We start from the raw sequence: 27630 nt of genomic DNA on the forward strand, positions 1-27630 counted from the left end.
TTCCAGACCAGGGCAGGAACCCATGTCCCCCACATTGGCAGGTGGATTCTTAACCACTAGACCACCAGGGAAGCCCCCAGGAATTTTCTCAATGGGCTTCACTGGGCCACTGTTTTGATGTGCTAGGTATATTCTGGACTCTGCCTTGTACGTAAGGCTCACCACAGCTCTATGGGACTGGTACTGTTATTATCCTACCTGCTCTACAGACAAGAAAGCCAGAGCCCATGGAGATGTAACTTGTTCGAAGTCACACGTTCTGAAGTCCCAGAGCTGGAATTTGAACTCAGGCATTTTAAACCAGAGCCCTTGCTTTAAAACTCAATGATCTAGCATCCAGCTCTTTGATTTTGAAGGCTCTGACTTCATGCTGGACCTAAGGGATTCCTGCTGGTGTTTGGAGGGCAGTTGAGGGGTGGTTAGCTGGGGAAGCTACAGGGCTGCTGATGATAGCTATTCAAATCCATTTGCTTTTCACAGAGGGAAGAAGTTTTCACAGTCACAAGTCCGTGCCTTGGTTTCCCCCAAGAGGTCTCGGGGGTGTGAGTGACAGATGGCAGCCCATTCCCACACCTGGGCCAGTTCAGTCTTTCGTAGGTGAAGGATTATATAGTCAGAAACGATAACTTTCTGAATGTTCTGTCCAAAGCCAGTTTACAGATGCCAAAAGCCACTCCCTTTTTTTCAGAACTAATAGGCGTCATCCTCAGAAATCTGACTATTTGAAAACAAAGGTATAATGTAAAACTCTAAAGGAATTGAGTGAAAATGTAATCTTTTCTTAAAAAGTCACATATTAACACTGCCAAGTGTGTTGGCAGCATCGATGTTCTGGTAGGTGCTGCTGTTTTCATGCTTGGATGCAGAATGAAAAACATTGCTAGAAGCTTTGTTTGCGGGTTGTGGGGGGAGGGCTGCCATTGATGGGGCAGCCTCAACCTCGCCCAGCAGGTCCTTATGCGAAGAGCGTCCTTGAAGATAAATAGCGCTGAGTGTTTAGTCTTTGAGCTTTTTTCTTTAATCAAGGAAGAGTTGTCGAGACACTCTTCGTCCAGTGAAAAGGCCATTTTGTCCTGAGCTGTCCACTCTCCTTAATCAAGAGTTCATTCCTTAAATAGTTTTGTTTGTGGCACTTTCAGATGTCTTTGATGCTGATTGGAAATCTCAAGGCTGCTCTGTGTGCATGTGATTCAAAAACCTTCCTGGCTGTGGGATGTTTTTACAAACCTGGGAGGGGAGGGCAGAAGCCAGCTTGGAAATCTCACACGGGAGAGCTGGCCAAGTGGCACCGGGTTTGAGAAAGCTTGCTGTGGGGACCCTGCGATGCTGGATGACACTGTGGAGGACACCTCCTTGAACCGCCCTGGGGCCCTGACGGCTGAGTCCTGAGAGCCGATCCCTGTCCAGACCTGACCAGCAAAATGTGGGCAGGCCCTCCACATCTCTGGGCTTGCGGTCCACCCCCTAGGGTGGAAGATAGAAGGTTAAGAGCCTGGGCTTGGCATTGGGGCAACCCGAGTCTGAATCTTGGGCTTGCTTTTTGTCACACTTCTGTTTCCAGGCCAGTACTTAACCTTCCAGATACATCAACTATAACAAGGACACAAAAACGCCTCTGTCACAGACTCAATGGGACCCTGACTATGGGTGGCGTTGCCCAGTACTTGGCTCATTAGTGACTGTTCAGTGCAGAGGAGCTGCTGGGGAGGAGCTGACGCATCTCTTAACCAAGAGAAAGTGGATTGGTGCTCCCCTGGCCAAGAGGCAGGATGTGGCTGCAGCCTGATGGATGCTGGTCTGGGTCTTGCAAGACCATTGAAAAACATTGCACTCCTCGCTGAGATGAGTATGACTAGAGAAAAGGTGCCTGGAAACAATAAGGGTGCCGGTGGGATCAGGACCAGCTATGTAACTTGCAAGACCCAGTGTAAAAATAAAAAGGTGGCTTCCTGTTCATGAATGATTAAGAATTCAAGACAATCAGAGCAGGGCATTAAGCCCAGCGGGGCCCTGCTGAGCTCAGTGCCCTGGACACATGCCCATGAAGCTGCCCTGGAGGGGACGGTTTCTCTGAGCGACATCTTGCCCTCCTGGTGTCCTCGTTCAGTTCCTGCTTCTGTGGATTGAATCAGTCTCCATTTAAAGCCATCTCATTGTTGATCTTCCTGATGTCTTCCTGTCCCGCAGGGCAAAAATAGAGGAACATCTGGCCAGGGTGGAAGCGGTAACAAAGGAGATAGAAACAACAGGAACCTACCAGCTGACGGGAGATGAGCTCATCTTCGCCACCAAGCAGGCCTGGCGCAATGCCCCCCGCTGCATCGGGAGGATCCAGTGGTCGAACCTGCAGGTCGATGCCCTTAGACGGAGGAGGGGGGAACGGGAGAGGAAGCTGGGGGGCGGGCAGGCGGGCCCTGAGCTGCCTGCAGGGTCTCTCTCCATCCCTGCACTTGAGATGAGGGCTCACAGACACCCCCCCAACCCCCCAGAGTCTAGACTCCAATCTCTGCACCAGGATTTCTAGCCCATCTTTCTCCCTTGTGTTAAATCTGAGACTAAATGCCAGCATGAAACCAAATGGCCTTGCTATTGTTATTGCTGTGGACCCAGTTCTTCACCTTGATTGAATTGTTGTCTTTTAGAAAACATTTTCTTTATCCTAGCCTCCTAGGTCATCTTTACATTTATTCCTGGGTAATTGAGGGCTTCCTGGGTGGCTCAGTGCTAAAGAATCCGCCTGCCAATGCAGGAGACGCAGGTTCGATCCCTGGGTAGGGAAGATCCCTTGGAGGAGGAAATGGCAACCCACTCCAGTATTCTTGCCTGGGAAATCCCATGGACAGAGGATCCCGGCAGGCTACAATCCATGGGGTCACAAAAGAGTCGGACGCAACTTAGCGACTAAACAACAACAACAGTAGTGAAAATACTTGGACAGAAAAACAGATGAGAAATGCCAACAGAACGGGCTCTGGCTGTAAAGAAATGTGCTGGAGGCCATGTGTGAAATGTTTAAAGCAACTAGGCTGTGGAAATCATGGTGCTTGAGAATCCGGTTTTCTTGAGGGTTAGGTTTAGATAGGGTCTTCCAAGTGGGCAGGGGGGCCTGGGCTCCCCTAGGAAAGCAGAAGAAGGAAGAAGGTGGCGGGGGGTTGGGGGGGCAGGTGCACGCCTCTGCAGGATGTTCAGGTGGTGGGGGTTTGGGCCGCTCCTTCAGTCCCTCCCGACTCAGCTTCTGATCAGCCCCGCTGAGGCCTCTGTCCTGCTGGTCCTTGACGGGCGTGGTCTGGGTGGGCTGTGCGCAGGTCTTTGATGCCCGGAGCTGTTCCACGGCCCAGGAAATGTTCGAACACATCTGCAGACACGTGCGTTATTCCACCAACAACGGCAACATCAGGTGCGTGGGCCTGTCCTAAGGCTACGGCTGGGGCCCCGCACAGCCCCCCGAGGCTTAGCTGAGAGATGCAGGCGGGTTTAAGCTCCCGGAGAGGCCAGAGAGGAAGGAAGTAGAAAGACCTTGGCTTCATCAGGGAGTCTTCACAGTGAGCCCGCCTCCGTGAGCCTGGTGCCTCATCAGTGGCCCATTTCCTTGGTTTCTTTCTGACTTGAAACCATTTGGAGGAGACAGGGGGGATCTTTAAGAGGTAACTTCAGTCTTCAAGGTTAGGGTCCCCACTTTGTAGAGGGGATGAGAAGTTGGTTTTGCAGCTGATGGGTCCAGTGTGGTGTTTCCCTTGGAGGTGGGGGACTCGCTGCTCATCCGTACCCACCCCAAACCGTCTCCCTTACCATCTCCCTCCCCCAACCAAGGAGGTCAAGGCCAACTCATTTGGTCATTCATTTATTTTTCTGTTCGGCAAACACTCAGTGTCTGCCTGATGGGGACCTGACACAGGGCTAGGCTTGGGGGTGGGAAGTGAGCAGGACCCTAAGACGAGGCTCCAGCCGGCTGTGAACCTACACCTTGCACTAGACAAGCACCCAGCTAACTTGATGCCAAAAAGCGAAATACGGTCCATCTGCAGAAAGGGCTGGGACAGCCTGAAGGGTGGGAAGGGCTCCCTGGAGGGGTGGTGGTGGTCCCTGCGCTGGTCTGGAGGAAAGGGTAGGAGCGGTGGGGGGGAGAAGGAAGGAGCAGCTATGTCAGGAAGTGGACAGGCTACACAGAGGCTGGCGAGAGCTTGGCGTGTCTCAGGGCTAAAGGGGTTTGGTTCAGTTAGCTTGGCTGCAGAGCACTGGGGAGTGGGAAGATGGGAGGGGAGGGGGGTCTGTTAGCTGGGTGGTGGCTGGAAGCCCCCACCAAAGCCGGGTGGCAAACAGTACCATCCTCGTCTTGGGAAAGGTCGGCCATCACTGTGTTCCCCCAGCGGAGCGATGGGAAGCATGACTTCCGGGTCTGGAACGCCCAGCTCATCCGCTATGCCGGCTACCAGATGCCGGATGGCAGCATCAGAGGGGACCCCGCCAGCGTGGAGTTCACACAGGTACCAGACCCAGCTTTGGCGGGTGAGAGCGGAGCCCAGAGAGGCCCAGGGACCTGGGTCTCCAGGCTCACTGGGCCTGTCTTGCCCCCAGCTGTGCATCGACCTGGGCTGGAAGCCCAAGTACGGCCGCTTCGACGTGTTGCCTCTAGTCCTGCAGGCTGATGGCCGCGACCCAGAGCTCTTCGAAATCCCCCCTGACCTTGTACTCGAGGTGCCCATGGAACATCCCAGGTGAGCAAGCTGTGGGTGCTGGGAGTGTGAGTTCACATGCATGCCCCCTCCTTTCCAAAGAGAGATCGCAGTCCTCAGGACCCTCCCTGCTCCTCCCCCAAAGCCCAGCCAGCAGCAGCTTGATGCCCAGCAGGGCTGGCTTTCCCAGTCCACCACATCACCCTTGTACAGCATCTTTGTCAGGCCTCAGACTTATGAGAAGATGCTGAAGGGGACAGGAAAGCAATGGCTTGGGTAGACTGGGCCCTTGGAGCTTGGGAAGTGGTGACCCTGGGAAGGGAAGCCTTGAAAGGCCCTGAGATTCTCACACTGGACAGCCCAGGTCTCTTTGACCTTCCTGCCAACTCTCTTAGCCATTCATCTCCTCACTGTGGTGACGGGATAGGGTGACAGTATTTCAAGAGCTCATCAGATTCAGCCCCTGCTGCGGGGCTGAATTACAAAAATACCTCCATACATTGACACTATGTAGCAGGCGTTAGGCTGGGCTATTATTTTTATCCTCTGGATATACTGAACTTAGTCCTAGCTCAGGGCCTTTGCACTTGCTGTTCCCTCTGCCTGACAGGCCCTTTCTTCAGAATTTTGCAGAGTTCATTTCTTGTTAACGAGGTATTTCCATTACCTGTTCTGAGAAGCCTCTTCTGAACACCCAATCTAGAGTAGGAACCCTTACTCTTCATCTAACATATCACTTTGTGCTTTTTTTTAAAAAAATATATTGATTTATTTGCATGCATGGGGTCTTAGTTGTGGTATACAGACTCTGTGCGTGTGCTAAGTCGCTTCAGTCATGTCTGACTCTTTGTGACCCTATGGATGGGAGCCTGCCAGTCCATGGGATTCTCCAGGCAGGAATACTGGAGTGAGTTGCCATTTCCTCCTTCAGGGATCTTCCCAACTCAAGGACCAAACCCGCATCTCTTATGTCTCATGCATTGGCAGACAGGTTCTTTACATTAGCGTCACTTGGGAAGCACAGTGGACCCTCTCTGGTTGTGGCCCTTGGGCTTAGCAGCTCCTCAGCACATGAGATCATAGTTATCTTAGTTCCCCGACCAGGGATCCAACCTGAGTCCCTACATTGCAAGACAGATTCTTAACCAGTGGACCACAAGGGCAGTCCCATCACCTTGTCTTTATTTTCTTATTTATTTATTTGTTTACCTATTTATAGTCTGTAAGGTCTTTGAGAATCAGGGATCTTGTCTTTCTTGTTCAGCAATATATCCCCAACACCTAGCAAGATGTCTGGCTCATAGTAGTTACTCAACTATTAGTATTTCTGGAGTGAATAAATATACAAGTAAAGGGTACTATTACCTTCACAGTAATCCCATGGTTTATCTCTACTTTGCTGGTGGGGATGCTGAGGCTCAGAGAGGCTGAATAATATCTGAAGGTCACACAGCTGGTAATCAGTCAGGCAGAACTTGAACCTAGGCTTTCTGACACTGGGATCCTTAATTGCTATGTTCTGTTGAGTCCTCAGCAATTAGCCCAGAGCCTGCCACTTACTTGATGCTTAATACGTTTGCTTGAATAATCTCATGAATGGATGCATAATTAGCCACATGTTATGTCCAATTCATCTCTCCAGGTGGGATGAACTTAGAGATGTGCACTTGAAAAGGAGTTTTCTTGGTTGACTTTCTTTCTGAAGCTTTTATTAGGGCGTGAGTGTGGGCCGAAGTGAAGGCTCCATTGCCACCAGCCCTGCCTCCCTACCAGGTACGAGTGGTTCCGGGAGTTGGAGCTCAAGTGGTATGCCCTGCCAGCCGTGGCCAACATGCTGCTTGAGGTGGGCGGCCTCGAGTTCCCAGGGTGCCCCTTCAATGGGTGGTACATGGGCACAGAAGTTGGAGTCCGGGACTTCTGTGACGTCCAGCGATACAACATCCTGGAGGTAATGAGGACCATCCAGCTGGGCCAGCTGGAGTGCGGGCCTGAGGGTGGGGCCCCAGGGACCGACTCACCCCCATTTCTCTGCCTCTACAGGAAGTGGGCAGAAGGATGGGCCTGGAAACGCACAAGCTGGCCTCACTCTGGAAGGACCGGGCTGTCGTTGAGATCAACGTCGCTGTGCTCCACAGTTTCCAGGCACGTCTACTGTCTGTGGGTCTGAAGGCGCTCTGGTTAGGTTATCTGGTCCAGCCGCTCATGTCATTCTTGATTTTCCCCTTACAGCTTTACTCATTTATTCGTGCATCCAGGTGTTGAATACCCCTTTATGTCAGGTGCCGGGGGACACAGAGACAAGCCTCTCAGGTCTTCTAGTGTAAACTTAAATGCTTCTAGCAACAGGCAACTCCTTACCTCTCAAGACTGGTCAATCCTGGCATTTGAGTACTGAATCCTATCCTTTCAAGGACTTTTATTCCTGAAAATCCTCCCCCTCTCATAGCAGCTGTCTCCTTATCCACTGGATCATTTCCAGTGATGACCAATAAGGTGTAGTGATTCCCATCTCAAAGAGATAAATGACTAGCCAGCCAAATACTCCCCCTAAGCAGCTACTACCTTGTTTTTTCACTTCCATTTACAGCAAAACCAGTGATGTGCTAAGTTGCTTCAATCGTGTCCGACTCTTCGTGACCCATGGACTGTAGCCCTCCAGGCTCCTCTGTCCATGGGATTTCCCAGACAAGAATACTGGAGTGGGTTGCCATGCCCTCCTCCAGGGGATCTTCCCAACCCAGGGATGGAACCCAGTTCTCCCACATTGCAGTTGGATTCTTTACCATCTGAGCCACCAGGGAAGCCCCCAAACCATTGAAAGACCTCATAATACATTCTCACCTCCCACCTCCTCCAGTCAGGCTTTTATCCTCCACAGCTCTGCCAGTCACCCTGGAATTCTGGCTTTTATTCAAACTCACCAGGATGGTCCCCACCCGAGGGCCTTTGCACTTGCTTTTCCCTCTGCCTAAAACTCTTGCCACAAATCATCCTGTGATCAGCTCCTTCCCTTCAGCCAGGTCTCAATTATCACCTCTTCAGAGCAGCCCTCTCTGACACCATAAAAATGGCACGCTCACCCCACCTTCATCCTCTTATTCCTTTAACCCTTTCTTCTCCTTCACAATCCTTATTAGATCCTGACATAGTCCATCTCTTTCTTTCTGTTTTTCTTTATGTGTTTATTTTTGGCTGCACTGGGTCTCCGTTGCTGTGCACAGGCTTTCCCTAGTTGCTGCGAGTGGAGGCTGCTCTCTAGTTGTGGTGCGTGAGTTTCTTATCGCAGTGGCTTCTCTTACTGTGGAGCGTGGGCTCTACAGCACGTGGGCTTCAGTACTTGCAGCACAGGGGCTCAGTAGTTGTGGTGTGTGGGCTTAGTTGCCCTGTGGCATGAGGGATCTTCCCGGATCAAGGATCGAACCCATGTCTCCTGCATTGGTAGGTGGATTCTTAACCACTGGACCACCAGAGAAGTCCATCTTCTTCTTTCTTTGTTTGCCCCATTAGAACATAGGCTCCATGGGGCAGGGGCCTTGTCTCTCTCGTTCACTGCTCTACCCCTGGAGCCTAGAAAAGTGTCTGGCACGTGGAGATGCTAAAAATGTATTCATTGGATGAAAGAACCAGAGCCTATGTCCACACAAGCAGTGGTTACTCTTGCTTCCCTATCTGGGCAGCAGCGTCTACCACACACAGCAGGCTGTTTTCTGTGTGGGACTGAGCCCTCTGGCCCATCTGCTGCTCTCTCTCATATAAACACTCCCCTTGTGGGAAGGAGCCATGAGACGTGTGAAGCTATGATTGCTTTAGAAGCTGGGATCATCTCCACAAAGCTGGCAGATGTCCTGGAAGCCCGGCCACTGGGCTGAGAGTCATTCATTCATTTAGCAAAGTTTTACTGTACATTCTTCATGTGTCAGGCACGAGGCCAGGCCAAGAATATGAGCAGTGAACAAAACAGACAGAAACCCTGACCTTGTGGAAAGTAGTGGGAGCTGACTTTAAACACCCAGTAAATACATATGATCACGCACTGTTCCCTAGGGCTGGTCACCCTATAGACAGGTCAAGCTCATGCCTGATTGTGGGGAGTAGGGGGCATGGGGAAGCTCTGAGATAAGACAGGAAGAGCCTCCTGAGGCTGGCCCAGCTTGGGAAGGCCCCAAGGCTGTGGACCACACATCCTGACCCTGGGATCAGCTCTGACATTGGCAGGATGTGGGTACGTCCCAGAAAATCTGCTGACCCTCAGCAATCTCCTGACCACTGCTGACCACGTCCCTCCACTGCTTGAGAATCTCCAGGCAGGACTTCCCCGTGACCCTCCTTCAGGGTCAACTTCAAAAGACTTGGGCTCATTTCCTCATCTGTAAAACAGAGATAATAATGGTACCTCCCTCACTAGGTTACAGTAAGAATGAAATGAAACCAATGCAAATTGTTTAGCTGCACTCCCTGACCCACAGTAAACACTCAAAAAGCATTAGTGTTTTTTTTTTTTTTTTCTGTTTTATTTATGTATTTGGCGACACCTGGTCTTAGTTGCCCCACATGGGATTTTCAGTCTTCATCACAGCATGCAGGATCCTTTAACATTGCAGCTTGAGGAATCTTTTAGTTGCAGCATGTAGAATCTGTTAAATATTAATAGCTCCTCAACTAGGGATCAAACCTAGTCCCCTCTGCCTCCCACACTGAGAGCTCAGAGTTTTAGCCACTGGACCACCAGGGAAGTCCAGCATCAGTTTTGTTGTTATTATTATTTATTACTGTTGCGACCATCCTCACCACTATCACCATCAGCTCCTGAGCCTAAAACTGGTCTGGCATCCAGCAGCTGCTGTGTGAAAAGTGAAGTGTTAGTCGCTCAGTCGTGTCTGACCCTTCACCACCCCGTGGACTGTATGTAGCGCACCAGGCTCCTCTGTCCATGGGATTCTCCAGGCAAGGATACTGGAGTGGGTTGCCATGCCCTTCTCCAGGGGATCTTCCCGACCCAGGGATCGAACCTGGTCTCCTGCTCTGCAGGCAGATCCTTTACCGTCTGAGCCGCCAGGGAAGCCCCCAGTTGCTGTATATTTAAAAGTTTACAAGGCGTGGCTGGTCCTGCTAGTCCCTCCACCAGCGGGCTCCTCTCTTGCCTCCTGGCCTGGTCTCAAGCAATGCCCGTCGGCTGCCTAACTTGTACCCGTCTCTCAAAACTCACCTCCTCTTAGAAGCTTGTCTCTAAAGAACTCACCTCCTCTTAGAAGCTGTCTCTAAAGTCCCCCATCTCTCCTCCGGGACCCTGTCTGAGCGTGGCCCTCCCTCAGCCCTCTGTCAGCACCTGCTCCGACCCTCGTCGTGGCTTCTATCAGACCATGTGAAACGGCCGAGGTCCTTCTGCCTCCCCCCAGTTGGAACATGATCTAAGGCAGAAATGGGGCTGCGTCTTCCACCTCCATATGCAGTGGCTGGTAGATAGAAATAATAATAGCAGCTAACATTTACTGAGCATGTTTTATGCTTCACTTGTTAACTATTTTAAGATTTTTAAAAATTATTTTTGGCTGTGGTGGGTCTTCGTTGTTGTGCACAGGCTTTCATCCGGTTGCAGCGAGTAGAGGCTACTCCCTGCTTGTGCGTGGGCTTCTCATTACAGTAGCATCTCTTGTTTCCGAGCACGGGCTCTAGGGCACATGGGCTCCGTAGTTGCGGTGCATGGGCTTAGCTGCCCCGTGGCAGGTGGGATCTTACTTCCCAGACTAGGGACTGAACCCGTGTTCCCTCTTGCAGGCAGATTCTTAGCGATTGGACCCCCAGGCACATCCCTTATTTATTGCATCCTTTCAACAACATGATGATATACCAACTGTTACCATCCCCATTTTACAGAAGAGGAAACTGAGGTTAAGGAACTAATAGCTCAAGGTCACAGAGCTAATGAGAGCCCAAGGTCTGAACTACTCCATGAAACAAACGTCTCTTGACTGCATGAGTTGCTCCAGACAACGTGGCTGCTCTTACTGGATCATTCCAGGAAGGCTCAGGCCCCTTGGATTCTAATTTTAAGACATGGGACATGGTGGTAATTTGTCTCCCATACTCTGTAGTTCCCCCAGGGCTTCAGCCCTCTTCAGAGATGTCTAGTTCCTTCTTAGCTGAGACAGCCACTCCTTTGGGAGGTGATTCCTGGAACTCTCTGCCAACAAGTGACAAAAAAGGCACTGTGGTTTGATTCAACAGCATCCAGAGAGCCATTTGCTGGGAGTTTGGGGAGAGTGTGAGCAAGGCCTGAGAAGCTGGACACTGCCCCCAGAGGGCCAAGGGCGGCAGCCTGTGGTCTGAGGGCTGACCACGGACGGCTATTGTGCCTGCTTGGGCTCCTCAGAGGCTCTGGCTGTACCTTGCATTTGGGTATTTATTTTCATCAGTGAGAATGGGCCCAGGGGATTGCACTCCCTTTTTTACAGATTGCCAGGCCCTCCCATAGTCCATCCGGGAGCCCTATAGCTCACTGGCCACTCTCCTTACTCCTCTCATCAACTCGCCTTCTTGCCGCCTTCCGATTTAGAAGCAGAACGTGACCATCATGGACCACCACTCTGCTGCAGAGTCCTTCATGAAGTACATGCAGAATGAGTACCGCTCCCGAGGGGGCTGCCCAGCTGACTGGATTTGGCTGGTCCCCCCGATCTCTGGAAGCATCACCCCGGTGTTCCACCAGGAGATGTTAAATTACGTCCTCTCCCCTTTCTACTACTACCAGGTAAAAGAGGGGGCTTCCTCCACTCTCTCTTGGGAGCTCAGGGGTGGAGACAGACTGTGTATCTGCACATGCGTGTGTGTGTGTGTGTGTGTGTTTGCGTGTGCATGTGTATGCTCACTAGTGCAGGACATACAGGGAAGAATCAGGGACACAGAGGCATATATTTAATGCTTTCTGGGCTTCACTCAAGGATGCTTTTGTCCATTTCCACAGAGGTGAGACTGAAGGAAACACCTTTCACTGTCCCTTTAGTAGCCCAGTGCTCTGCACGCCCCTTGTGCCCGCCTGCTTGGGAGGGGTGTAGACAGTCACAGAGCACCGTGGTGAGGAGCCTGGCTCCCTTTCACATGCATCTGGGGCGATTCTCCCACTTCCTAGCTGTGTGATCTCGGGTGGGTCATCGCACCCAACTAAGCCCTGATTTTCTCATCTCTGAAAAGAAGGCTATCAGCTCCATGATGGCAGAGGTGGTCAAGAATCCTGTGAGCCGGTGCACGGAAGCTCACCCCAGTGCCCTACCTAGAGTGCACTCAGGAACTGCCACCCAGTGAAACAGGCTCTTTTTTTCCCTTTTTTTTTTTTTTTTTTAATCAAAAAGGACCTTGGTTAGATTTAGGGAGGAGCTTCCTTGCTCTAAAGGTGAGAAGGAGGGTGACTCCTGCCCAGGACACTGTGGGCCTGTTGTCACAGCGCCTCCTTCTACTCCCAACAGCATCCCAGGTCCGACTATGCATTATATACAGTCTATATAGGCTTCCTAGAGATGAGACATCAAAAGGAAAGAGACATGTGGTCCCTCCTTCCAGGGGGACAGTTGAATGAAAATCAGCTGATCTGTGCCAGACAGGAGCTTCAAGTTTGAGGGAGACAGATGCAGCCCTTCCCTCTGTGGCTTTCAGTGAGGGGGTGGTTGCCTCCCCACTGCCCACCTCAACTTACGAGGGGTACAAAGGGCTCTCTGTCTCTCCAAGCCGGAGCCAAGCCAGGGCCTGTCTTGCCCACATAACTGCCCTCTTTTCTGAAGGTAGAGGCCTGGAAAACCCACGTCTGGCAGGACGAGAGGCGGAGACCCCAGAGAAGAGAGATTCGATTTAAAGTCTTGGTCAAGTAAGTGGGAGCGGTCGATGTTGACACCTGAATGGCAGCCCCTCCTTCTAGGCCTTGAAGGACAGGGAACAACGAGAAATGATTTGGAGGGTCTTCTCTGGCAGGCCAGTGGTTAGGACTCAGCGCTTCCACCGTGGGGTGTGTGGGTTTGATCCCTGCTGGGGGCGCTAAGATCTCACGTGCCTCATGGCCCAAACACTAAAGGGTAAAACAGAAGCAGCATTGTGACAAATCCAATAAAGACTTTAAAAATCTTTTTTTTTAAAGCATATTAAAACTATTTAAAAAAAGAGAGAGAGAGGGTTTCATTTCCAGATGTGCGTGCATGATAAGTCACTTCAGTCGCATCTGACTCTTTGCGACCCTATGAACTGTAGCCCGTCAGGCTCCTCTGTCCATGGAATTCTCCAGGCGGGAATACTGGAGTGGATTGTCATGCCCTCCTCCAGGGGATCTTCCTGATCCAGGGATCAAACTTGTGTCTCATTATGTCTCCTGCATTAGCAGATGGGTTCTTTACCACAGGCACCACCAGACCCCAATTCCATGGGTCACCTGCCACCTCTGCCCCAGAATTCTCTCTCCTCTATTTTCCCAAAGGACCTGAGTGGCGGGTTGAGCAGGGGAGGGGAGTGAGACAAGGTCCATAGCTGGTAAGAAGCCTGGATTCTTTTCCCTCCACATGCCCTGCTTTAAGCGCAGGGCCCCCGTCTTCCTTTTTGGAAGCCTGACTTGGCACCTACTCTGTCTGTCCCCACAGAGCTGTGTTCTTCGCCTCGGTGCTGATGCATAAGGCCATGGCATCCCGGGTCAGAGCCACGATCCTCTTTGCAACAGAGACGGGGAGGTCGGAAACGCTGGCCCAGGACCTCGGGGCTTTGTTCAGCTGTGCCTTCAACCCCAAGGTAGCCGCCTCAGCCTGTGTGTGGGAAAGCCTGGGGCCAGTTACAGTGATTGCTGGTCCTAGATAGCCCTGAGCCTCAGGACGTACTTTGCAACTCTGTAATAGAAAGAGAGATATGTGTCCCGGGATTCCCAACTTACCCAGTAGATAAGCTTTTCATAGTGTTCCAGGAAACACAATTTGAGAAACATGTTCCTAATGATGCCAAGTCTCCATATACATGAGCTGTCCCAGAGGAATTTTATTCACATTTGCGGAGCACCTCCTATACGGGGTGTGGGGCTAAAGGCGAAGGACGCAGAGAATGGATAAGAGGCAGAGAAATAAAACGAAACCCCGAAGGGTGACTCATTCCCTCTAGCGGTGTTGGATTTGAGCCTCCGTCACTGAAGTCACTGAAGGCATCCTGGGTCAGGCTGGCCTGGGTAGAAACCTGAGGCCCTGACGTATTTCACCTGAGATTAGCTTCAGGCAAAGCATTTGTGTTTCCAAGATGCCAAAGGAGTTGAGCAATTTTGTAACCCACTCATCCTGTTTTTGTGAAAAATACGTCCGCATTCTTGGAATCTGAAATAGCGGTGGAAGGGGTAAGACGTGATGTGGGACACGAAGTGTTTTGGAGGCAGATCCCACAGGGCTGGCTGATGCGCTAGCCATGGGAGAATCAAAGAAGTGAAGATGCTGTGTGCAAATAGGTTCGGTTGGCAGGGACTTGTTAAGTACTTACCTCCTCCAGGGGACAGAGCTGATGACAGGGACCCAAGCACTGGATGCCTGGGGAGGGCGTGGAGGGAGTCAGCCTGGGAAGCGAGGGCTGACACCCACCCTGGGTGCTCTGCAGGTTCTCTGCATGGATCAGTACCGGCTGAGCCATCTGGAGGAGGAACAGCTGCTGCTGGTGGTGACCAGCACTTTTGGCAACGGAGACTCCCCTGGCAACGGAGAGGTGGGTGGCCCAGGGGTCTGGAGGCTGGTAAGGGCTCGAAAGGACCAAGGAAAGGACATGGGGACTCAGCATGTCCTAAGGAGGGCATTTGGAAGTGAGAGCTCCGATCAATCTGGGTTGCCCTAACGTTAGCCATGAGCCTTCCTCCTTGGTAATTACTGGTGTATACTCGAGCCACCAAGCCTATGACGTGCTTAATATATTTCAGTAAATTGACCTGCCTTTTTAAATTCAAAAATTCATTTTTAGAGGAAACTTTATATCAGTCTCACAAATAGAAAGCCAGCAAAGAGTGGTCCCACACAAATCCAATGAAAGTCAGTTATTGAATTTTAGCCAGATACTGTTGCCTAATCATGGCTTGCTTTGTTCTTCAAAAAGAGTAATAAGCAAGTATTAAGAGAAGTGTTAAGTCTCCACTGACAGTGTGATCTGAGATTTTTCCCTAGTGTTCAGGACAAGAAAATAAAATAATTGAAACAGGAGTAACTATTTAAAAATTATAGAAAAAAGAATATTTTCCTACCATGTGATTTGATACTATTTTCCATCTGAAGTTATCTTGGAAAAAAAACAAAAGAAAGTGAAAATGTTAGTTGCTCAGTCATGTCTGAGTGTTTGCAACCCCGATGGACTGTAGCCTGCCAGGCTTCTTGTCCATGGGATTCTCCAGGCAGGAATACTGGAGTGGGTAACCATTCCCTTCCTGGCCCAGGGGTCAAACCCAGGTCTCCCGCATTGCAGGCAGGTTCTTTACTACTGCGCCACCTGGGAAGTTATCTTAAGTTTCTGGGAAATCAGGGTTATTTCGGAGAATATGGAACCAATCGTCAATCTGACAAGAAGAAAGGCTCAAGTCCCATCAGGAGACCCTTTAGAGATACCCTGCTATTAGACAGCACCCCCTACTCAGCCAGGGCTGGGCTCTCCTGGATCCCCTATCAAAGGTCAGGCCCCCATGAGTTGCTGAAGCTGAAATTGTCCCCGAGTCCCAGCCAGGTGGTCCACATAAACCAATTTCCACGTGAGGATCTTGGACTTTGTTCTGCCAGATCTGGCCAGTTTTCAAATGAGCCACTGGATGACTAGGAAAAGCAGTGCTCTCATTAATCGTGTCCTGAGACTTCTATGATTCTCTTTCTAGAAACTGAAGAAGTCCCTCTTGATGCTGAAAGAACTCACCAACAAGTTCCGGTAATGCCCTTCCCCTCTCCCAGACTCTGGGTTCCATCTGACGATGGAGCTGGGGATGTACAAGAGGGGGATTTCTCTGGGACGTCCAGGCCCAAAGAGAGCCTGTCCTCAGGGATGTCGTGGGTCAAAGCAGGAAAACCAAGTACCTTTCTCGGGTCTGCAGGCCAAGGGTGGGGTTGGTCTTGGGAGTTGATGACAAGGTTCGGCAGTCAGGGAAGACAGGAAGGGGACATGTGCCCTGGTGATCCTTGCCCAGCTGGCATGAACATGTCCGGGGGCTGGCCTATGGCTTGCTGGCTCTGGGGCAGGTGGCAGGTCGGCTCACCCAGGCTCCATGCGTGTCCTCCTCCGGCAGGTACGCCGTGTTTGGCCTTGGCTCCAGCATGTACCCTCAGTTCTGCGCTTTTGCTCATGACATCGACCAGAAGTTGTCCCAGCTGGGGGCTTCTCAGCTTGCCCCAACCGGGGAAGGGGACGAGCTCAGCGGGCAGGAGGAGGCCTTCCGCAGCTGGGCCGTGCAAACCTTCAAGGTCAGTTCACAGCTGGGAGGTGCCCCATCACATGGGCAGGGAGGCTGTGGTGTGCTTGTGCCCCAGACACCTGTGCCAGGCATCCTGGGGGTCACCACCCCTACTGGGCCCTGTAGGCATGGTCCCAGTGTGGGCAGGGTTGCAGGTTGGAGGACTCAGGTCACTGCTGCACCCCAACAGCCCCCAGAAGAGCTCCACTGAGATATGTGTCCCCCAGGTGGGAGAAGGTGGATAAGATGCTTCCCTGCCCTCGGGGAGCTATGGTTTAAGATCTTCCCCCTCTGATTATCCAGGTCACTTCCTGACATCCTTGTCCTGTTTCAGTGTCCCAGCTACAGAGAACTTGGAGACAGGGCTATCTCAGCAGGTCTTTAGGGCCTCCGGCTTGACCCCACTGACTGAGAAAACTCACTGAAGCAAAGTCTTTCACCCCGCAGCAGGGCTTATGAGCACCAGCTTGAGAGGGGCCAGCATGATTCCCAAGCCCAGGTCTCCTCCACACGATTCCATATCAGGAAAATGGGAGCAAACAAACCTGTCTCATGGTGTGGGCATGCAGATAAAATGAGATGCTGCCGTTACTATTAATATTCATAATAGCAGCAACACCTACTCCATGCTAGGACCAGCCACTTTATGCAGTCTTCATAATAGCCCTACCAGATAAGTGTCCTTAGTAATTAAAGCACTTAGCTCAGTTGTAAGGAACATGGTAGCCCCAGGGGTGGTGATGCTGCTGCTGATGACAGGAATGGTTATTAACACTCGTCTGTTCCATCTTCGTCCAGGCAGCCTGTGAGACATTCGATGTCAGTGGCAAGCACCACATTGAGATCCCCAAGCTCTACACTTCCAATGTGACCTGGGACCCGCAACACTACAGGCTCGTGCAGGACTCAGAGCCTCTGGACCTCAACAAAGGTACTGCTTCCCTGCACCACGCGGAGCTTGTTTGCCCTTCCTGCTGGGGTGGGCGTGTCTGAGTCCTGAGCCTATGGTCAAGGAGAACACTGTGTGTGTGTGTGTGTGTGTGTGTGTGTGTGTGTGTGTGTGTATCTGCAGGTGTGTGTTAGTTGCTCAGTCATGTCTGACTTTGCAACACCCTGGACTATAGCCTGCCCAGCCCTTCTTTCCATGGGATTCTCCAGGCAAGAATACTGAAATGGGTTACCATGCCCTCCTCTGGGGGATCTTTCTGACCCAGGGATTGAACCCAGGTCTCTTGTGTCTCCTGCATTGGTAGATGGATTCTTTACCACTGTGCTGCCTAGGAAGCCCAAGGAGACCACTAGGACCCTCTGAACGGAGGCAGTTAGTCTAGGGCTACCAGGCGTCTCTCTCTTATTGGGTCCAAGAGTCTGTAGGGATGTAAGACCCAGGGCTTGTCTGGTCTCTGAGGAAGGGTATTCAGAAGGAAACCTTGGGAGGGTGATGGAAAGAGAAGGGTGCTCCCGTGTGCCAGACACTGTGCTGGGCTCTTTGTCCACCTGCTCTAAGCGATCTCTGACACTCAGCCCAAGTGGAAAGCTCAGACAGAGAAACTGAAGTTCAGGGAGGTACGACAAGTTGCTAGCATGAGGCCAAGCTGGGATTTGGGCCCCAGCCTTCCAACTCCAGTGGCATCTGGGTATTAGTGAAGGACATCTTGCAGAGGCAATTCCAGGCTGTGGCCTGGGAGCTCTGGATGCCCTATCAATGCTGTGCGCCCATGATTTCTCTTGCCTTGTACCGCAGCTGCAGTGGTCCTCCAGGTTTCTGCATGTTTATCCTCAGCTTCAACTATGCTCTCCTGTGGATCCCAAGCCATGGGATGCTCTAGAAATCCCCATACTGGGGGCATCTAAATTGCATTTCCCAGCACCTGGCAGCACCACAGGCACCTTCTGTCAGAACAAGGGTCTTTATTTGTGATTGAGAAACATAGTGGAAAAAAAAGGCAGGGAAGGAAACCCCAGCACCGTCACTGTGAGACACCCGGGGAATGTCGGGTGTAGTTGACTCAGCGCGTGGAGGCTGCCCCGCCAGCACTTACGAGCCACGTCGCCACTTCACCGTCTCTCTGTTCCACAGCCCTGAGCAGTATGCACGCCAAGCATGTGTTCACCATGAGGCTCAAATCACAGCAGAATCTGCAGAGTCCGAAATCCAGGTAGAGCCGAAGACAGGACTTCCGGGGTGAAATTCCACAGATTTGACTTATTCATGTATTTTTGGCAGCTCTAGCTTTCTCTAGTTGCGGTCTGCGGGGGCTACTCTCTAGTTTCGGAGCCCAGGTGGCGCACAGGCTCTAGGGTGCACAGGCTTTGATAGTTGCAGCGCACGGGCTTAGATGCTCCGAGGCATATAGGATCTCCCAGGGATCGAATCCACGCCCTCTGCGTTGGTAGGCATATTCTTTACCGCTGGACCACCAGGGAGGTCCCCACAGATTTTATTTTAACCAAGGGAAGACCAAAGTAAGTCAGTCTTTGAAAGAAGAAAACAAAAGTGTCCGCTGGCCTTAGCTACGGTGCTGTTGGTAGGACCAGCTAAACTGCTCACCCCTGTGGCCACCAGCACCTTCACATCAGGTCTCCACTAACCACGGGCCAGTTTTCCAGCTTGGGAATCGGGCACCTGCTTCACTTCCTGTCCTTTGTGATTTAACTATTTCACCAAAAAAACGAGGGCAAGAGAAATTCAAACCCTTTGGCTCTTTCTTAAGAACTTTCAGAAGTTTTGACAGGGCAGGACTTTTCCCTGCCGGGCAGCCAGTGTTATGGATTCTCCAGAGGTTTATCTGTGCTGCCCTTACATTGATTAGCAAAACTGGGCTGTGTTCTAATAAGAACCAGATTTGTGCTGGCACTAGTAAGGTTTGTGCCAATGCCCACGTATCTCCCAGTGACATGCTTTCTTTAGGCAGAGTCTGTGGCCAAGCTCTCATGGAGGGTGGCATGGGAGGGGTACTGCCCACCCTCTCCCCACGGAGAAGCCATGGTCCCCATCAGCCCCCAGCCCTCTTGAGCACCCCAGCCCTGGGATGCCGGCAACCTGTGTTCATGGAACCAGGCAGGAACACGAAAGGAGGGCATGTTTCCTGGGGAAGCTGGCCCACCCATCGGGGATCATGGGAGGAAATCCTGGTGGCGTCATCAGAGGCTTCTTTTTCCTTCTCCAGCCGCACCACCCTCTTGGTGGAACTCTCCTGTGAGGGCAGCCAAGCTCCAAGCTACCTGCCGGGAGAGCACCTCGGAGTTTTCCCATGCAACCAGCCAGCCCTGGTTCAAGGCATCCTTGAGCGAGTGGTGGATGGCCCTGCCCCGCACCAGCCTGTGCGCCTGGAGACCCTCTGTGAGAATGGTGAGCCTTCTGCAGGGGAGCTTGGGTGAGGCGACCTCAGCATCCTCCCACCACCACCACCCCCAGTCCCACTGATGGGTTGGGGTGCAAACACTCATCTAGTCTTGTCCTTCTGGCTGAGTAGGGGGCTCCTGAAGCCTGCCCCAAAGTAGCCTTGCAAATAGTTCTGGACTATTTATTCTGGGCTATATATTCTGGACTATAATAGTTCCAGCAAGAAGGGATTCTTCCTTGAACTATTTGCCCAACACCATAGGCTGGGCTGTCTTTCCCCTTCATTCATTTCCTTAACTGGCCATTTCTGTTGATTGATTCATTTTTCCATCGAAACTTTAACTGCTCATACCTACGTACCAGGGGCTTCCCAGGTGGCTCAGCAGTAAAGAATCTGCCTGCAATGCAGGAGACGCAGGTTCAACCCCTGGGTCAGGAAGATCCCCTGGAGAAGGAAGTGGCAATCCACTCCAGTATTCTTGCCTGCGAAATCCCATGGAACAGAGGAACCTGGTGGGGTGCAGCCCATCAGGTTGCAAGAGTCGGACGCAACTTAGCAACTAAACTATCACCACCACCATCTGTATAGAAAGAAAGAAAGAAAAAAAATGAAGTTGCTCATCAGTTGTGTTTGACTCTTTGCAACCCCAAGGACTGTAGCCTACCAGGCTCCTCTGTCCAGGCTCCTCTGTCCAGGCTCCTCTGTCCATTGGATTTTCCAGGCAAAAATACTGGAGTGGGTTGCCATTCCATTCTCCAGGGGATCTTCCTGACCCAGGGGTTGAACCCAGGTCTCCCACATTGCAGGCAGATGCTTTACCCTCTGAGCTACCAGGGAAGCCCAATACTATCTGTATGCTAACTGCTGCTAAGTCGCTTTAGTCGTGTCCGACTCTGTGCAACCCCATAGAGGGCAGCCCACCAGGCTCCCCCATCCCTGGGATTCTCCAGGCAAGAACACTGGAGTGGGTTGCCATTTTGTATACCAGGCTACAAAACATCTATATCCTGGGCTTGTGTGTATGTGTGCTAAGTCACTTCAGTCATGTCTGACTTTTTGTGACCCTAGGGACTGTAGCCCACCAGGCTCCTTTGTCCATGGGATTTTCCAGGCAAGAATACTGGAGTGGGTTGCCATATCTTCCTCCAGAGGATTTTCCCGACCCAGGGATCGAGCCCATGTCTCCTGCATTGCAGGTGGATTCCTTATTATTTGAGCCACCAGGGAAGCCCCCACCTGGGCTCTATACCTGTGCTAAAATGAATGAGACTTCATGTCTGCCCTCAGAAAACCTATTACTTAGTACAGGGGGAAGATATGCAAGAATAGTCATAATAATTACTATTATAATGATAACAGAAGCAGCCACCACAGGTTAGAAAAAGGCTTTTCTCTAAATGAACAACTCATCTACCTCTAGGGTGTACACCAGTCTTTGGTGAATTTAGTCACTGTGAGTCTGTGGTTCACCTGTGTGTGTACTGCTGAAGTTCAAGTCCGTGCCAGAGAGGGACTGGACTCTGGTGCATGGTTAGTTTTGCAGGATTGTGTCCACTTGGATGCCCTTCAGGGGACTATTGATCAGCCTTTCCTAGCAGTCCTATCTCTGAGCACCATCCTCCTGCACTTGAGTTGGGCACGTGAGCCCTTTTGCTGTTCCTGGAACCAGAATTTCAGTGTCTTCTCTCCCCTGGAGCTGGAGGGTGGAGGATGTCTGTCCCAGATGCCTTATCACTCTCTGGGAAACCTAAACGGGGCCTCTTTCCTATCCTGTCTCCTTTCTTCCCCCTTCAGGCAGCTACTGGGTCAAGGACAAGCGGCTGCCACCTTGCTCACTCAGCCAGGCTCTCACCTATTTCCTGGATATCACCACCCCGCCAACCCAGCTGCTGCTCCGAAAGCTGGCCCAGCTGGCCACAGAAGAGGCTGAGAAGCAGAGGCTGGAGACCCTATGCCAGGTGAAGGTCGGGGCTGGTGGGCGAGGCTGGGGCAGGGTCCCAGAGTCAGGGGGAGCCTGAGCCTAGAGCTGGTTTTTAAGCTTCAAGAGGAATCCACCCCAACTTCCCAAAGCATGACTTGTCAAAGGCTGGTAGGAAGTCAGGCATCCTCTTCCATCCCATTTCTAGGACATAGTTAGTTGCATTGAGTGAACTGAGATTTTTGAATGTCTGCAGGATGCAACCTAAGTGCCCTTCCTCAGAAATTAGCTAGAAAAGGAGAACCATTCTCTCTTGTATTCCCCACACCTGGAAGAAGCCTGGAACTCAGGAAGTGTTGGAGGGTAGATGGTGTGGATGAATGGACATAGTGACAGATGTGTAGTAGTTGAATTAATAAATGAATGAAAGAATGCATTAACTCATGGGAAACTTTCTAGGCCCAAGTCTTTGCAAAGGCACTTCCAACCCAGGGATCGAACCCAGGTCTCCCGCATTGCAGGCGGATTCTTTACCAGCTAAGCCACAAGGGAAGCCCAAAGAATACTGGAGTGGGTAGCCTATCCCTTCTCCAGTGGATCTTCCTGACCCAGGAATCAAACTGGGGTCTCCTGCATTGCAGATGGATTCTTTACCGTCTGAGCTGCCAGGGAAGCCCTTTGCAAAGGCACTGGATATCATTACCATCACCATTATCTCTAATTATCTTGATTCCAGTCACCTCCACTGCCATTCTCCTGTGGCTGCACTACACTAACTCGGCGCACATTTTCTCACTTAATTCTCACATCCCCACGAGGCAGTGATGCTGCCCTCACTCCACAAAGGTTAAGTAATGGGGACAAGATCCCACAAATAGTAAGAGCCTTCAGGCAAGGTTTGAACCCAGGTCTGTATGTTTCCAAGTGTGTTAGTCACTCAGTTGTGTCCTACTCTTTGTGACCCAATGGACTGTAGCCCACCAGGCTCCTCTGTCCATGGAGTTCTCCAGGCAAGAATACTGGAGCTCTCCCCTAAATTAGGTTATGATAAAAATTTGACTGCTGCCCATGTATGATTCCAAAACACTCCCCCAAATTAGGTTATGATAAATATTTGACTGCTGCCCACCAATGGTTGACAGTAAGGTTCTAAGCACACAGGTTAGAGAAATGCTACTCCTCTCCAGCTTAGTGTTTTCAGCACCATGGACAGCGCCTAGTTCTTTGAAATATTTGCTGTGGGAATGAATGAGTGAGTGAATGAATGAATACTGAATTGTAACAGCCTCTTTCCTCCGTGTGGAGCAAGCTCCCGGAGACACTCACATTGCCCTTGGCTTTCAGCCCTCAGATTACAACAAGTGGAAGTTCACCAACAGCCCCACATTCCTGGAGGTGCTGGAGGAGTTCCCGTCACTGCGGGTGTCTGCCAGCTTCCTGCTCTCCCAGCTCCCTATTCTGAAGCCCCGGTACTACTCCATCAGCTCCTCCAGGGACCTCAAACCCACGGAGATCCACCTCACTGTGGCCGTGCTCATGTACCGCACCCGAGGTGAGGCTGGGGCAGTGACTGTGGAGCAGCCCAAGTCTGCTACTTACTGGACAGCCATTCAACACCTCTGAGCTTTGATCTCCTCATCATTAAACACCCATCTTCCAGCCCTGTTAACAGCAGTGGGAGGAGTATGGGAGAGATCACTATGAACCAGGCACCGAGCTAACTTCTTTGTAGATGTGATCTGAGAAGCCCATTCACATGGTTTCTGAAAACCAGGCAGAGACCCTCTTTGCTCTGCTAAAGAACATTTGCAGGAGACCTGGGTTCCATCCCTGGGTTGGGAAGATCCTCTGGAAAAGGCAATGGCTACCCACTCCAGTATTCTTGCCTGGAGAATTCCATGGACAGAGGAGCCTTGCAGGTTACAATTACAGTCCATGGGGTTGCAAAGAGTCAAACGTGACTGAGCGACTTTCACTCAAAGAACATCTGCAGAGGCCAGCGCTCAGTCCTTGGGGAGGGGAGGCAGGTGCACATCCTGTGAAAGCAGGATTCCACCCTGAGGGAAACCAACAGGACTGCTTGGTAGGAGCACTGGAGTAGGAGTTAGGGAAGCTGAGTTGTGACCTGATTCTACCGTTACCTGAGGGGCCTTGTACAAGTCACCTTCCCTCTCTGAGACTCAGCTTCTGCAGTGAGATAGCCTTGCCCGCTCTGAGTCCCTTTCAGCTTTTGCCGACTCTGAGCACATAGAGAGTAGAGCTCAGAACCAGGAGGAAAAGCAGCCCTCTGATTAAACCCTGTTGAGCGCCTGAGCGGGCAGTTCAGGGAGGAGCCACTGAAAGCATTCATGCACGGGTGGCAGGGATCACGTTGGTCAGTGTGTGCTGTCCTTGCAGATGGCCAAGGTCCCCTGCACCATGGCGTCTGCAGCACGTGGCTCAGCAGCTTGAAGCCCCAAGACCCCGTGCCCTGCTTTGTGCGAAGGTAGGCACTCCTCCACTGTGTCTACTGCGGGACCACTGGCCCCAGGGAATACTGGGTTGAAAGGGAGGCTTCCGGGGTTTAGATGCCACTCAGGGTCTATTGGCCTGTAAAGAAGGCACTGGGGTCATCACACCGGGAGTCTCCTCACACTGGGTCTCCCCTAGCGATAGAGCACAGCTAGGTCTCTAGCAGGGAGGTTGACAGCGGTGGTGGGCTCAGAAAATGAGGCTCAGCCTTTTCCCCAAAGGACCCCAGGGTGAGATGATGGTGAATGTAGTTCACCTGGATGGGGGATATGAAATATCCTACTGGACTTGGGAAATCAAATTTGAGCTCGTTGTCTCCACTGCAACCCCCCACCCCTCAACACTGCTGTCTCCACCACACCCCAGTTCCTGTGCCCCTGTCCTGTGTGCGTGCATTGGACCCAGAGTCTCTGAGGACAGGACCTCTTTCCTTCTGTCCCCTCAGTGCCAGCGGCTTCCAGCTTCCCGAGGACCGCTCCCGTCCTTGCATCCTCATCGGACCCGGCACAGGCATCGCCCCCTTCCGCAGTTTCTGGCAGCAGCGGCTCCATGAGGCTGAGCACAAAGGTATAATGGGAGGGCTCCCGGGGATGGGGAGGGCTGGTGCCCAGCGCCTGCCTGGGAGTAAAACTGTAACTGTAACCATCCCACAGACATTTCCTGGCCCCTCTCCCAAGTTTACCTCAGCCTGTGTGGAAAAATGATATGAATGCCCTGGTCCTCAGTTTCCTCATCTGTAAAATAGGGACAGTACTATTTTAGATAGGATGTGGTGGTGAAATGGGATTCCAGTTGGGTGCCCAGCTCAGCCAGCCTTGCAGCACGATCCGCCTGCCCTCTGCTGGCCACCCTGGTAACTGCAACCTGCTCTGGGTCTTGCAGGGCTCCAGGGCGGCCGCATGACCCTGGTTTTCGGGTGCCGCCGCCCGGAAGAGGACCACCTCTACTGGGAGGAGATGCTGGAGATGGCCCGCAAGGGGGTGCTGCACGAGGTGCACACCGCCTATTCCCGCCTGCCTGACCAGCCCAAGGTAAATGCCACAACTGCGCGTGTAGAAAGGGCGGAGCATTTAAAGAACAGACTATGGTGGGTGTCTGGCTCCCCACAAGCTCCTTACCTCTGTGAGCCTTCACCTCCTCAGCTCCAAAATAGAGGCAAGGGACTTGCCTGGTGTTCTAGGGGCTGAGACTCCATGCTCCCAAGGCAGGGGACCGAGTTCAATCCCTGGTCAGGCATCATGCAACTAAAGATCCTGCATGCCGAAACAAAGACCCAGTGCAGCCACATAAATATTTAAAAATAAAATGGAAGCCATGATGCAGTCACCAGAGCGGTACTGTGAAGCTACTGATGTATGTTCACTCTTCCAGGAGAAGAGACAGGTCCTGAGATGGTCAGGGCTAAGTCAGGGTCATGTATGGGTTCATCCCCAGTGCCCAGCCTGCTGAAGGCTCCCCACTCTGGATGTACAACTGTTGGGTGGGTGGTGGTCCAGGCACCGCAAGGCTGGAGGGTGGCTGCTGTTCCCTGAATGGCCTGCTGACTCACTCTGCTACCCCAGTGGGCACTTTGCCCCAAGAGCCTGGGCAGTCAGAACAGTCTCTTGACTCAGCCTTTGTGAATTTGTCCCATTGGGCCCCTCCCATGCTGGTACTCCGTGCCTGGTGGCATCTCCATGCCTGGTGGCATCACTTGTGTGAAGCAAGAGCAGGGAGTCCCCGATTGACTCCAGGACTTCTGAATATCTGGGGAACCCTGCTCTGAATTACAAAGAGGGTCCCCTGGACAGTCTGTGCTGAGAGGCTCCCTCTTCTGGGGTGTAAGCAGATGGGCCTCAGAGCCCTGGGCAGGGCAAGTGGCTTGATTGATGCCTCTTTGAAGTGTGCTAAATTCAGAGCAAGTGTGCTAAATCTGGGAGCGCCACTGAAGGTCAGCTCCTCAAGGGCAGGGCTGTGGCCGGTGTTCACCTCTCCAGCCCCAACTCAGGCCTGGGCTAGGCAGGGCGCCAGTGCACCTCCTCATCTTGACCTTGATTGTCCCCATGCAAGGCCCTGGCTGGGAGGGTGCTCACCCCATGGCCCCTTGTGCCCCCTCCCCACCTCCCAGTGGCCAGGAGGCCTGACTGCAGCCTTTGCCCTCAATGGCAGGGGCCTGGACCCACCATCTCCTCTGGTTTCAGGTCTATGTTCAAGACATCCTGCGGCAGCGGCTAGCGGGCGAGGTGCTTCGCGTGCTCCATGAGGAGCAAGGCCACCTCTATGTCTGTGGGGACGTGCGCATGGCCCGGGACGTGGCCTGCACCCTGAAGCAGCTGATGGCTACTGCGCTGAGCCTGAACGAGGAGCAGGTGGAGGACTATTTCTTCCAGCTCAAGGTAGGGCCGCTGGTGGTGTGTGGGCTCGGGATGCAGGTCACAGGCATGGGCCTGGGAGCTGGAACCAGGGAACTCAGGCTCAGACTGAACTCAAAGGAATCCTAGAGAGGGTGGGAGGTCAGAGCTGGTGAGCTGTTAGAAGGCCTGACTGTCCATCCTGATCTGGTTGCTTAGTTGGACAAAGGCAAACATGTTGATTTTCTGCAAGACACTCAGAGTGCCTAACACGCTGCTGTGCATCAAAGAGCTTGAAGACTGGGAGAAAGTGCACAGCATTTCCCAGCCATATTTATCTCAGAGCCCACAGTACCTGGAGCCCTGTGGGACAAGCACAGGGCAGGCTTTGTTATTGTTCAGTCGCTCAGTCGTGTCCGACTCTTTGCGACCTGGTGGACTGCAGCACGCCAGGCTTTTCTGTCCTTCACCATCTCATGTTCATTGAGTCAACGATGCCATGCAATCATCTCGTCCTCCGTCATCCCCTTCTCCTCCTGCCTTCTATCTTTACCAGCATCAGGGTCTTTTCCAATGGACAGCCTTTAATGGCCATCATAAAGCTTGGGGAGATGTTTTGTGGCTCACACCAGAGTGGATACTCATGGGAGCTAAAGAGTCTTAAGTGAGATTCAAATCTAATCTAAGCATGGCAATTGGGAAGGCAAATAGTTCATGAGTGTCCGTGTGATGGGGAAACCAGGGAACCCTGGGGACTGGTCCCAGCCTGGACCTGCTGAGTGAGAGGGGGCTGCACCAGCAGAGCTGATATTAATACCTTGGTCTCTGTTTTCCCTTAAAGAACCAGAAGCGCTATCATGAAGACATCTTTGGTGCTGTATTTCCCTATGAGGTGAAAAAGGATGGGGCAGCAGGGCTGCCCAGTGATCCCAGAGCTCCAGGCGCCCACAGAAGTTAAAGCTGCTGCCATTGAACTTAATGATGGCACCCACTCTCGATTATCTGAGGTCACAGCACTGGGGAGATTGGAGGGAGATTATATCCCCAAGCTTCTCATTTTATTTCCCCATCTCCTTCCCTCTCAAACCCTTTACTTGACCTGCTACCAAGTAGCAGCCTTGGAGACAGAGTGGGACCTTTTGTCTCTCTTGAGCCCCTGCTCCGGGGTGGTGGAGAGACTGGCCTCCCTGGTCCCTTGGAGACTAAATCTGCAGTGTCTGGCCAGGAGGTGAGAAAGATGGAACTTCCTTGATTGCACCACTTGGAGTGACCACTAGGAGGCGCTGTCACGCCACTCTGTATTTAACTGCCCATGTACAGTTATTTATGCCTCTGTATTTAAAACAAGCAAACCCCAGTCTGCCTCTTGGGCCTTCCTTGTATGATTCTTTGATGGAGATATTTATACTAAATACATTTTATTTTAACCACA

At 52.0% G+C, this 27630-nt stretch overlaps 1 protein-coding gene across 1 annotated transcript in view; it reads left to right on the forward strand.

Annotated features, from left to right (window-relative positions):
• NOS2 (nitric oxide synthase 2) overlaps nucleotides 1-27630 on the forward strand; it is a 35971-nt gene extending 8341 nt beyond the window's left edge. Inside the window, exons 5-26 of the mRNA XM_055580122.1 lie at nucleotides 2188-2350; nucleotides 3306-3397; nucleotides 4343-4484; nucleotides 4576-4715; nucleotides 6447-6621; nucleotides 6714-6815; nucleotides 11227-11421; nucleotides 12446-12528; nucleotides 13289-13433; nucleotides 14274-14378; nucleotides 15523-15572; nucleotides 15928-16102; nucleotides 16891-17023; nucleotides 18173-18251; nucleotides 19263-19444; nucleotides 21234-21397; nucleotides 22702-22909; nucleotides 23755-23842; nucleotides 24314-24435; nucleotides 24751-24899; nucleotides 26049-26243; nucleotides 27040-27630. Of these exons, the coding sequence (XP_055436097.1) occupies nucleotides 2188-2350; nucleotides 3306-3397; nucleotides 4343-4484; nucleotides 4576-4715; nucleotides 6447-6621; nucleotides 6714-6815; nucleotides 11227-11421; nucleotides 12446-12528; nucleotides 13289-13433; nucleotides 14274-14378; nucleotides 15523-15572; nucleotides 15928-16102; nucleotides 16891-17023; nucleotides 18173-18251; nucleotides 19263-19444; nucleotides 21234-21397; nucleotides 22702-22909; nucleotides 23755-23842; nucleotides 24314-24435; nucleotides 24751-24899; nucleotides 26049-26243; nucleotides 27040-27156 (3004 nt within the window). The 3' untranslated portion in view covers nucleotides 27157-27630. The remainder of the gene's footprint in view (nucleotides 1-2187; nucleotides 2351-3305; nucleotides 3398-4342; nucleotides 4485-4575; nucleotides 4716-6446; nucleotides 6622-6713; nucleotides 6816-11226; nucleotides 11422-12445; nucleotides 12529-13288; nucleotides 13434-14273; nucleotides 14379-15522; nucleotides 15573-15927; nucleotides 16103-16890; nucleotides 17024-18172; nucleotides 18252-19262; nucleotides 19445-21233; nucleotides 21398-22701; nucleotides 22910-23754; nucleotides 23843-24313; nucleotides 24436-24750; nucleotides 24900-26048; nucleotides 26244-27039) is intronic.

This window comes from Bubalus kerabau, chromosome 4 (genome assembly GCF_029407905.1).
Source record: "Bubalus kerabau isolate K-KA32 ecotype Philippines breed swamp buffalo chromosome 4, PCC_UOA_SB_1v2, whole genome shotgun sequence".
Lineage (NCBI taxonomy): Eukaryota > Metazoa > Chordata > Mammalia > Artiodactyla > Bovidae > Bubalus > Bubalus kerabau.